The sequence below is a fragment of the Bombina bombina genome, chromosome 3 (assembly GCF_027579735.1).
Source record: "Bombina bombina isolate aBomBom1 chromosome 3, aBomBom1.pri, whole genome shotgun sequence".
Lineage (NCBI taxonomy): Eukaryota > Metazoa > Chordata > Amphibia > Anura > Bombinatoridae > Bombina > Bombina bombina.
The window spans coordinates 554,905,721-554,918,390 of record NC_069501.1 but is presented as its reverse complement, the minus strand read 5'-3'; the positions used below and the strand labels follow the sequence as shown (position 1 = coordinate 554,918,390).

The window sequence follows — 12,670 nt, the reverse complement described above, 5'->3', positions numbered from 1 at the left end:
CCAAGAATTTTCACAAAGGTACTAGGGTCCCTTCTAGCGGTGCTACGACCAAGGGGCATTGCAGTAGTACCTTACTTGGACGACATACTGATTCAAGCGTCGTCCGTACCACAAGCAAAGGCTCATACGGACATTGTCCTGGCCTTTCTCAGATCTCACGGGTGGAAAGTGAACGTAGAAAAAAGTTCTCTATCTCCGTCAACAAGAGTTCCCTTCTTGGGAACAATAATAGACTCCTTAGAAATGAGGATTTTTCTGACAGAGGCCAGAAAATCAAAACTTCTAAGCTCTTGTCAAGTACTTCATTCTGTTCTTCTTCCTTCCATAGCGCAGTGCATGGAAGTGATAGGTTTGATGGTCGCGGCAATGGACATAGTTCCTTTTGCGCGAATTCATCTGAGACCATTACAACTGTGCATGCTCAGTCAGTGGAATGGGGATTATACAGACTTGTCTCCGACGATACAAGTAGATCAGAGGACCAGAGATTCACTCCGTTGGTGGCTGACCCTGGACAACCTGTCACAGGGGATGAGCTTCCGCAGACCAGAGTGGGTCATTGTCACGACCGACGCCAGTCTGGTGGGCTGGGGCGCGGTCTGGGAACCCCTGAAAGCTCAGGGTCTTTGGTCTCGGGAAGAATCTCTTCTCCCGATAAATATTCTGGAACTGAGAGCAATATTCAATGCTCTCAAGGCTTGGCCTCAGCTAGCAAAGGCCAAATTCATACGGTTTCAATCAGACAACATGACGACTGTTGCGTATATCAACCATCAGGGGGGAACAAGGAGTTCCCTGGCGATGGAAGAAGTGACCAAGATCATTCAATGGGCGGAGACTCACTCCTGCCACTTGTCTGCAATCCACATCCCAGGAGTGGAAAATTGGGAAGCGGATTTTCTGAGTCGTCAGACATTTCATCCGGGGGAGTGGGAACCCCATCCGGAAATCTTTGCCCAAGTAACTCAATTGTGGGGCATTCCAGACATGGATCTGATGGCCTCTCGTCAGAACTTCAAGGTTCCTTGCTACGGGTCCAGATCCAGGGATCCCAAGGCGACTCTAGTAGATGCACTAGTAGCACCTTGGACCTTCAACCTAGCTTATGTATTCCCACCGTTTCCTCTCATCCCCAGGCTGGTAGCCAGGATCAATCAGGAGAGGGCATCGGTGATCTTGATAGCTCCTGCGTGGCCACGCAGGACTTGGTATGCAGACCTGGTGAATATGTCATCGGCTCCACCATGGAAGCTACCTTTGAGACAGGACCTTCTTGTTCAAGGTCCGTTCGAACATCCGAATCTGGTCTCACTCCAACTGACTGCTTGGAGATTGAACGCTTGATTTTATCAAAGCGAGGGTTCTCAGATTCTGTCATTGATACTCTTGTTCAGGCCAGAAAGCCTGTAACTAGAAAAATCTACCATAAAATATGGAAAAAATATATCTGTTGGTGTGAATCTAAAGGATTCCCATGGAACAAGATAAAAATTCCTAAGATTCTATCCGTTCTTCAAGAAGGTTTGGAGAAAGGATTATCTGCAAGTTCTTTGAAGGGACAGATTTCTGCTTTATCTGTTTTACTTCACAAAAAGCTGGCGGCTGTGCCAGATGTTCAAGCTTTTGTTCAGGCTCTGGTTAGAATCAAGCCTGTTTACAAACCTTTGACTCCTCCTTGGAGTCTCAATTTAGTTCTTTCAGTTCTTCAGGGGGTTCCGTTTGAACCCCTACATTCCGTTGATATCAAGTTATTATCTTGGAAAGTTTTGTTTTTGGTTGCAATTTCTTCTGCTAGAAGAGTCTCAGAGTTATCTGCTCTGCAATGTTCTCCTCCTTATCTGGTGTTCCATGCAGATAAGGTGGTTTTGCGTACTAAACCTGGTTTTCTTCCGAAAGTTGTTTCTAACAAAAACATTAACCAGGAGATAGTCGTGCCTTCTTTGTGTCCGAATCCAGTTTCAAAGAAGGAACGTTTGTTGCACAATTTGGATGTAGTTCGTGCTCTAAAATTCTATTTAGATGCTACAAAGGATTTCAGACAAACATCTTCCTTGTTTGTTGTTTATTCTGGTAAAAGGAGAGGTCAAAAAGCGACTTCTACCTCTCTTTTTGGCTTAAAAGCATCATCAGATTGGCTTATGAGACTGCCGGACGGCAGCCTCCTGAAAGAATCACAGCTCATTCCACTAGGGCCGTGGCTTCCACATGGGCCTTCAAGAACGAGGCTTCTGTTGATCAGATATGTAAGGCAGCGACTTGGTCTTCACTGCACACTTTTACCAAATTTTACAAATTTGATACTTTTGCTTCTTCTGAGGCTATTTTTGGGAGAAAGGTTTTGCAAGCCGTGGTGCCTTCCATCTAGGTGACCTGATTTGCTCCCTCCCATCATCCGTGTCCTAAAGCTTTGGTATTGGTTCCCACAAGTAAGGATGACGCCGTGGACCGGACACACCTATGTTGGAGAAAACAGAATTTATGTTTACCTGATAAATTACTTTCTCCAAAGGTGTGTCCGGTCTACGGCCCGCCCTGGTTTTTTAATCAGGTCTGATGATTTATTTTCTCTAACTACAGTCACCACGGTATCATATGATTTCTCCTATGCAAATATTCCTCCTTTACGTCGGTCGAATGACTGGGGAAGGCGGAGCCTAGGAGGGATCATGTGACCAGCTTTGCTGGGCTCTTTGCCATTTCCTGTTGGGGAAGAGAATATCCCACAAGTAAGGATGACGCCGTGGACCGGACACACCGTTGGAGAAAGTAATTTATCAGGTAAACATAAATTCTGTTTTTTCCATCAGGATCTCAAATCCTTAAATTTAAAGGTATGGAGATTGAACGTTTGATTCTTGGTCAAAGAGGTTTCTCTGACTCTGTGATTAATACTATGTTACAGGCTCGTAAATCTGTATCTAGAGAGATATATTATAGAGTCTGGAAGACTTATATTTCTTGGTGTCTTTCTCATCATTTTTCCTGGCATTCTTTTAGAATTCCGAGAATTTTACAGTTTCTTCAGGATGGTTTAGATAAAGGTTTGTCCGCAAGTTCCTTGAAAGGTCAAATCTCTGCTCTTTCTGTTCTTTTTCACAGAAAGATTGCTAATCTTCCTGATATTCATTGTTTTGTACAAGCCTTGGTTCGTATAAAACCTGTCATTAAGTCAATTTCTCCTCCTTGGAGTTTGAATTTGGTTCTGGGGGCTCTTCAAGCTCCTCCGTTTGAACCTATGCATTCATTGGACATTAAATTACTTTCTTGGAAAGTTTTGTTCCTTTTGGCCATCTCTTCTGCCAGAAGAGTCTCTGAATTGTCTGCTCTTTCTTGTGAGTCTCCTTTTCTGATTTTTCATCAGGATAAGGCGGTGTTGCGAACTTCTTTTAATTTTTTACCTAAGGTTGTGAATTCCAACAACATTAGTAGAGAAATTGTAGTTCCTTCATTATGCCCTAATCCTAAGAATTCTAAGGAGAAATCGTTGCATTCTTTGGATGTTGTTAGAGCTTTGAAATATTATGTTGAAGCTACTAAGACTTTCCGAAAGACTTCTAGTCTATTTGTCAACTTTTCCGGTTCTAGAAAAGGCCAGAAAGCTTCTGCCATTTCTTTGGCATCTTGGTTGAAATCTTTAATTCATCATGCCTATGTTGAGTCGGGTAAAACTCCGCCTCAGAGGATTACAGCTCATTCTACTAGGTCAGTTTCTACTTCCTGGGCGTTTAGGAATGAAGCTTCGGTTGATCAGATTTGCAAAGCAGCAACTTGGTCTTCTTTGCATACTTTTACTAAATTCTACCATTTTGATGTGTTTTCTTCTTCTGAAGCAGTTTTTGGTAGAAAAGTACTTCAGGCAGCTGTTTCAGTTTGAATCTTCTGCTTATGTTTTCATTTAAACTTTATTTTGGGTGTGGATTATTTTCAGCAGGAATTGGCTGTCTTTATTTTATCCCTCCCTCTCTAGTGACTCTTGCGTGGAAAGATCCACATCTTGGGTAGTCATTATCCCATACGTCACTAGCTCATGGACTCTTGCTAATTACATGAAAGAAAACATAATTTATGTAAGAACTTACCTGATAAATTCATTTCTTTCATATTAGCAAGAGTCCATGAGGCCCACCCTTTTTTGTGGTGGTTATGATTTTTTTGTATAAAGCACAATTATTCCAATTCCTTATTTTTTATGCTTTCGCACTTTTTTCTTATCACCCCACTTCTTGGCTATTCGTTAAACTGATTTGTGGGTGTGGTGAGGGGTGTATTTATAGGCATTTTGAGGTTTGGGAAACTTTGCCCCTCCTGGTAGGAATGTATATCCCATACGTCACTAGCTCATGGACTCTTGCTAATATGAAAGAAATGAATTTATCAGGTAAGTTCTTACATAAATTATATTTTTTTAGTAACTCAAGGTGATGGCATTGGTCCAATTTACTTCAGGTTTTTATGTTTCGTAGTGGCTGCCACTGTGAGGTAAATTCTGTCCACTTTAACCTTTTCATGCAGAACAACTTAAATTTTTATTTTGTCTTTAAAAAGCTTTACTTTACTTACCTTTCTTTTTAAAGTGAAAGTCAATTTAGAGGAATTAGTGCCCGGTTTTTAATAATCCTATTAAAAACAAGGGCACTTTAATTCATCAAAATTGACATTTCACTTGTTTTCTTCTAAAACTTACCTTTTAATCCTGAGAGCCGCTCCAGCGATTTCTACCGGCCCTCTGAAACCTCTACTTACGTCAGAAATGACGGATCCGGCTTTCTCCAATCACGGCTTTCCCCCCAGGGGATCATGGCCTGAGGTAACGCTGTGATTGGAGGAAGCCGGATTCGTCATTTTGGAACCGCGAAGAGGGCTTGCGGCGGGCGGAGGAATCCTGGAGGCTAGCCCGTCTGGTCCGATCACACGGAAGAGCTACTGTATCTCTAATTGCTGAAAAAATGCTGGCAAGATAGAACGGTGCCAGGACACAGTGCATCACAGTTTGCCAGTTAGAATGCCCATATTGACCCCTGTCCACCACCGAAAGCGCCTTCAATAGGGACGTGGGCGTCAGAACTGGACCATGGAACAATGGAAGAAGGCTGTCTGGTCTGATGAATCATGTTTTCTTTTAGATAATGTGGATGGCCAGGCCCATGTGCATAGTTTTCGTGGGGAAGAGGTGGCATCAGGATGCACTATGGGAAGACGGCAGCCCGGCGAAGGCAATGTTCTGCTGGGAATCCTTGGGCCCTGACATACATCTGGATGTTTATTTGACACGTATCACCTACCTAGAGATTGTTGCAGACCACATAAACCCATTCATGGCAATGGTGTTCCCTTATGGCAGTGGCCTCTTTCAGCAGGATAATGCCACACTGAAAAAATGTTTAGGAATGGTTTAAGAAACATGACAAAGAGTTCAAGGTGTTGCCTTGGCCTCCAAGTTCCCAGATCACAATCTGATTTTAACATCTATAGGATGTGCTGGAACAACAAATCTGATTCATAGAGGCCCCACCTCACAACTTGCAGGACTTAAAGGATCTGCTGCTAATATGTTGGTGCCAGATACCACAGGACATGTACAGAGTTCTTGTAGAGTTCATGCCTCAAAGATCAGAGCTGTTTTGGCAGCACAAGGGGGACCTATACGATATTAAGCAGTTGGTTTTAATGTTGTGGCTGATTAGTGTACAACCCACCTAGCCAATTGGGGAAACACATAAGCACCTAGAAACACTCTCAAAAGTTACTTAGGCTAGCAATGATTCTCATGTGTAGGATTTTATGTTTTGGGGTTGCCAAGTAGCAGTTTAAAAAAGAGCATGTAGAGTACTACAATTAAAACCTTCATATAGCATATGTTTCAAATGTGATGGTACTTTCTGATATTCTAAGAATTCTTAAAGTGCCATAAAACATGTTGAGATCTGTCCATATTCTAAAAGGGCTAATTAAGTAAAAAATAGTTTGCATAAAAATTGCTGGCAAGTATTTTAAAATTATCAAAAATAAGCAAAATTACTTACATAGCTGTGCTTTCTGGAGTAGACTGACCCCCCCCCCCCCACACACACACACAGGCATTGTATTTTAACTAAGTTCACAGCAGCTTATTTGCTTCTATGCACGCTCCAGCAGATAGTTAGTGTTAAAGGGACACTGTACACAAAAATTTTCTTTCGTGATTCAGATTGAGCATGACATTTTAAGCAACTTTCTAATTTACTCCTATTATCAAATTTTCTTCTTTCTCTTAGTATCTTTATTTGAAATGCAAGAATGTAAGTTTAGATGCCGGCCCATTTTTGGTGAACAACCTGGTTTGTCCTTGCTGATTGGTGGATAAATTCATCCACCAATAAAAAAAGTGCTGTCCAGAGTACTGAAACAAAAAAAAGCTTAGATGCCTTCTTTTTCAAATAATGATAGCAAGAGAACAAAGAAAAATTGATAATAGGAGTAAATTAGAAAGTTGCTTAAAATTGCATGCTCTTTCTGAATTACAATTTAAAGGGACACTCAATCAAAAATAAACTTTCATTATTCAGATAGAGCATGCAATTTTAAACAACTTTCCAATTTACTTCCATTAACAAAATGTGCACAGTCTTTTTATATTTAAACATTTTGAATCACCAGCTCCTACTGAGCATGTGCAAGAATAAGCGTTAATGCATTTGTGAATGGCTGATTGCTGTCACATGGTACGCGTATACATTTGTGATTGGCTGATTTCTGTCACATGGTACAGTGGGAGTGGAAAAAAACATAACTTTGAAAATTGTCAGAAAAAAATCTACTCATTTGATGTTCAGACTTAGTGCTATTGCATTGTCTTGTTATCTTGCATTTGTTGATTATGCAAATCTACTGTGTTGACTGGTCCTTTAAAGTATTGTATTTTACCAAAGCAAAGGTGGATATATATGCAGCCATAAAAAGAATTTTGTGGGCGAAGTTTAGAACTGTACAATTCGGAAACTTAACATAAAGTGTTAATGCACTGCAGTATAAATTTGCAGGTAAAGTAATTAAAGTACATATTATATTTTGTCTCTATCCCGACTTTTTTTTATGTCCCTTTAAGGTATAGAGATTAGGGCTGCAACTAACGATTATTTTCATAATCGATTAATCGGCTGACTATTTTTCGATTAATCGACTAATCGTATATAAAAAAAAAATGTTTTCCCTATATTTAAAATACATTCCACATACTGAGTGTTGTTACAAATATAAACTTCAGACTAAAACTTTACATTAACACAACCATTTGTCCAATTTTTAAACAGCAGAACAACTTTTTATAATTAAGCAAAATAACACCACAAACTGTTTTAAAAGAAGTAGAAAGAGGTAGACTATCATATCCCACCTTTCTGAAACTTTGCATTGAAATACAAAAATGTCAACATGACCACATGCTGGCTGAGGCTGGCTCTAATTTTGCAAGCTATTTTGCCAGCACCAGATAAGAGGCCCTCATGGTGTTGAGGTGCCTGAGATGCATAAGTAGGGTTTTTGCCAATTTCACCAAGGTGGGATATTTATCTTTATCTCTTCCCCAATGCAAGGGGCCTCTTAACAAAGTAAGCCTGGACTTCATTCTAACATAAAAATATCTTGAATATCTATATTCACTGGTAAAAAAAAAGACAGCTATAAGTTTAGGGGAAAAATATCTAGTCCGCTCTTAAAATAACAGATATATACTTATAGGTGTTTAATCTGGTACATATTACAATAAAAAAAAAAAAAAACAAAGTAAAAAGTAAAAAGCGCTAAGTACTATTTATAGATAACAGGACAAAGCCTTACACATTTATCTATACAGTACATATAATCAGCAATACCAAGAGATCCACTAATAATTGTGCAAACAGATAATAGTGCACATCAATTCAAATAACAACTCCCACCAATCTAGGGATAGGTGTAAATAACAAGCTCAGCACTGAATCACCTGATTTTAATATAAACAATCAAAATGACTCCTATTTTATTTCTTGGTTGCACAAAAGCCAGGAGTAGTTGTAAACTTATACTGTCCTGAAAAAGTGAAAAGTAGACGTCCTGTAGGCTAAGGGCATAACCATAAAACACAATACCATGTGCAGGAGCTCATTGGTGTGAAACTGGCGATGTGCACAGACCAACTAATTGCAAATCAACTAATTGATTATGAGATTTGTTGAAAACTATATTCATAATAGATTATTATCGATTATATTGATTAGTTGTTTCAGTATTATATGAGGTTATATTGGATCATAATGGACGAGTGAATGCAATACCAGAGAGAGAGAACCAAAACACTGAGTGTTTCAGTTCTTCAAAGCAGTCAAATTCTTAATGAAGATATTAAGAATGTAAATGCATATGGTATAAGCTACTTTTCTGTTGTTTACATCAGCGGTACCTAAGTTGGCAGCAACACCAATAATAAAAAGAAAAAGAAAAGACCCTTGTAATAAGCACTGAACCAACATTAATATAAAGCTAAAAAAAAAGAATCAACAAACACCATAACAATTAAGTTTGCGAGGATTACCGCATTGGAGAAATTATGAAAATAATTTCAGATGAGACATCTAATATTATGCATCTCCTAGCCTAGCAGGATTTTAGAATTGTGTTGGTAAGATAAAGAAGCAATACTGATAGTGTCCACAAGAGGTCCCCAAACTCAGAGTAGTCTCAGAAACAAGGACAAACTAAATCCTTAATTTTATGTTATAACTTGGGACAAGTATATTGAAGATAAAGTACCTGTGTTTCTCATCATTTTTTTCTTAGAGAAAAGCAAAACAAATGACAAAAAAATAAACTTTAAAGAAAAAGAACAGGGCAGCCGACCTGCTAAGAAGGATACTATAATTAGATAACTTTGTTCAGGAGTCATTGCTTCTATTAATAGTGAGTATATCATTCCTTTGGTTATATAATAAAAAAATGTATGGGAGAGATACAGACAATAATAAACCTAAATGTATTCCAGACCCATTAATGCAATAGCAAATAATTAGTGATGGTAAGTTTTATACTTTAGGAAGCAAGATTCTAAAAATATAGCTAATAACTATAATAATAATTTATATTAGTTCAATCTTACTATAGTACTGAGACATCTGCCTGCTCTGCCCCACTTGTTTTTTCCTTGTTTGTGCACAGCGCTAGAGAGTGGTCCAACCCTCTGCGTATTCATGACATTCTCTGTTGACTCTGCGATCGGAGCTCCGTATCTGATGAGCTGTGGGCACTAATTTACTCAATTTTGCTAATGTGCATGCATTGCATAAATGCTGAGAATATCCGTGATGTAGGGAGTGCATGCGCAAAATAACTTTTTTTTTTTCTTTCTACTCACAAACATGCCAGAATGGCATGAGTAGCGGGGCTGCCGGAGCAGACATTACAATTAGAGCGGTTTGCCTTAAATTACACTATAAAATTGTATTATTGAAAGTTTTCATGAAACCTATTCTTATTTTTATTGATGCATCAATTGATGCTAGACCGAGTACTTGAACTTACCATCACTTTAAATAAGAGGTAGTGATACTGTTACTGTAAAAAAGAAAAAAAGTGGAATTTACTCAATTCACCCTTATTTTATCTTTTGCATCCTAGAGAGTTTTCATATGAAAGCAGATTAAAGGAGAGTAGTGGTGACGTTTTGGCAAATGTAACCATCATAATAAAGACTGAACTCCAAGCACCACTACACATACTGCAAAACTTTTAAATGTCATCTAGCTGAGTATGACCAGTTAAAAATAGCTAAACCATGTTTAAAACCTAATAAATCAGAAAACGTTTAACAGTTGAAACCACTTCAAACATTAAAATATTTTGACATTGGGGGTCAGAAATCCTTTAACCTATGGTGTGATATACGCAAAGTCTTGGTTTATCCAATTCGTACAAAGAGTCAGTACGTTGTCATTACAGCACCAGGTTCCTCTTGTAAAGACTTTTAAAGTGGAAAACTTTAATAGTTGGACATTAGGTACAGTAGAGCTTGCGAATAGAGGCAGCAGCAAAAGGTTATCCATGACTTGAGCAAGTGTTATCTCCCACTTTTTTTTCACTTTCTGCAATGAGATTTTTTTTTGTGTGAAAATTTTCTGCAGGTCATTTGAAAATGAAATTCAGTTAGGCAGTAACACTAAAGCACCAGCTCAATGTGTTTTATGAACTGGAATTAAGCAGTTTTTAAAGTTTTATAATATATTACAGCAGTTCAAAATTGCTTTGCAAATTAGCTGTAGAGAAAAAAAAGTTTTTAAAATGGCTCTTTAATAAATTGTTTTTATTTGCTCTTGGTCTAGCATCATATATAATTGTAAGGTAGTAATAAAAAAGGTGCATTGCTCACAAGAACATTTTACATTCGGAGTCCCAGCTTTGCAGACTGGAAAAGTATAGGGGGCGTGGTTGAAACCCCCCAAAAGCCAGTCATCAATCAATGCATAGTTTTGCAGCTCCATATTTAACTGTTCGAATCAAATGTTCAAATTACTTTGCCTTGTCTGCACTAAAAACTTACACAATGCAGCCAGAGCACTGTACTTTTTGAAGAGAAAAGCCTGATATTGAGCAGTGCTGCAAAGCAAAAGCTCTAACAGTTCCTGCATGTGTCCTGTTCTTACTGCAAACTGTTCTGCCTTGGGGCCCACCTCCGTTCCAAATTCTCCTTAGTTAACTCAAAACAGCTCTGTAGAACACCTTGCAATGCCTCCTATTACAGAGCCAAATCATCTAGTGATAAACCTCACCTGTGTGTATGTAGAGTTGTTTAGTTGCCAAATTCAGTAAAGGTGACAGTTCTTATGCTGGAAATCAATGCAATTGTTACTTGATAGAGTAATATTAGCTGTGGCAGGCACTTGCTCCTTACTAATAGCCCAGATCTCTGGCTCTGATTCTAGGGCAGGTACAGAGTGCTGCTATGTACTCTTGGGGTTTGAGCTATGATGGCATCCATACTAATCAGTATTACATACTCGCCGCAAAACAGGGCTTGCAGCTGCTCCATCAGTAACTGTGTGGACTTTTCCAGCTTCTGAATAGCTGGTAGCAGCGTAGCCTGCAGAGCAGAAACAAAAATATTATGCGTCTGTTCTTTGCACTGAGCATATCCATTTTGTCAGACTCCCCTGCGAAATACTTTACAAACTATATACTTTGAGGCAGAAATAGTCAGTCAGATATGTTATTCATATATATATATAAAAAAAAAAAAAAAGTTAGTCAACACTGGTAAACGGAATAAAGTGAAAGAGTGCAACTTAGTGCTGTGGGAGCAGATAGCTTGCGACAGTGCCAAATGGCTTCAGTTAGTTTAAGATGCTATGCCTTGATGCAGGGGAATTCCCGGGCACCTATATTTCCAAGCCTCAGAAGGTAGTGTCCATCTTACAGAATATAATTAAGAAATAAATATTAAAGTTTGGATTTCAGAATGTTTGTTTGGAATTCCCGGATTTGGGGATTTGTACCTGTATATGATTTTTGGTTTTATATTATGAGATATATAAATATATCTCATAGGGATGTCTAAAAAGTTGCTGGCTTTTGGTTTTGAGCAAATTTGTCGAACCCTGCTTTACGGTGTCACAGGCACCCTGGCACATGGATTTGTTGACCCTTTAAATCAGGGTTATACAGTGCATTTTAGCCATTGGAAAAGCTAGGTCTTGACAATATAGAATTAATTGTACTGCCAGAATTGCACAAAATTATAGCGTAGTTAGACTTAACTATTAAAAAACAAAATAAAAAAATGGCTTAATATGCAGCCTTTGCGCTGCAACTGGATTAACAAGGGCCACTGTAGTTTCTATTTATAGATTTATTTTTTTTGATATTAAAATTATCGCTTAGTTTGCACATATAATATATATAATAGAATGTGTGTATATTTTAATTTGCTTAATGTTCATTACTCTTCTCATCTGGTTTTTGCAGAATACATTTTTTTTGTGGTAACATGAAAACCTATAAGCAAAGAGAGAAGCAGGGAAATAAAACTCAGGAGAGTGCAAAAGCTCCAGATGAAGCAAAAATAAAGGTAAGTGTGCTCCTGAAACTGATTAGAAAATTGTTTTTATTTTGTGTGTAACTTTTTCTTTCTTTCTCTTCACTATTATCATGTTTACTCTTAGCCTCCCTTAGTGACATTTGCCCAAAGTACCAGAGAATTTATAGCGTTTTTACTGTCAATCTGGTTAACCAAAAATACTTTCCCATGAAAAAAAAATAAAAATAAGAATAATAAAATATATATATCTATCATCCGTTAGAGACCGCACACACCGGACTTGTTCAAAAGCAGAATCACCAATTTAATTTGACGTTTTGGGGTTTCCCCCTTTATCAAACATATACAGTATGTATATGTTTTATTAAAAGTGGGACCCTGAAACGTCACATTAAATTGGTGATTCTGCTTTTGAACAAGTCCGGTGTGTGCTGTCTCTAATGGATGATTTATATGAATAATATGCACCAGCACCCTGGCAAATTAAATGTTACAAATGCAAGTGCTTGGTTCTGGACTATATATATATATTTTTGTATATTCAATGCCACTATTTGGCCGCCAGATACAAAAAAAAAACTTTGGGTTTCTCGCTGTAATTATTTACACACAATTAGTGGAATCATAAGA

General features: G+C 38.2%; 1 protein-coding gene across 1 annotated transcript in view; it reads left to right on the top strand.

Moving 5' to 3' along the window:
- The window catches only part of HNRNPR (heterogeneous nuclear ribonucleoprotein R), a 175,570-nt gene that overhangs the window by 43,921 nt on the left and 118,979 nt on the right, over positions 1 to 12,670 (top strand). The window contains exon 2 of the mRNA XM_053707075.1: positions 11,968 to 12,070. Within this exon, the coding sequence (XP_053563050.1) occupies positions 11,990 to 12,070 (81 nt within the window). The 5' untranslated portion in view covers positions 11,968 to 11,989. The remainder of the gene's footprint in view (positions 1 to 11,967; positions 12,071 to 12,670) is intronic.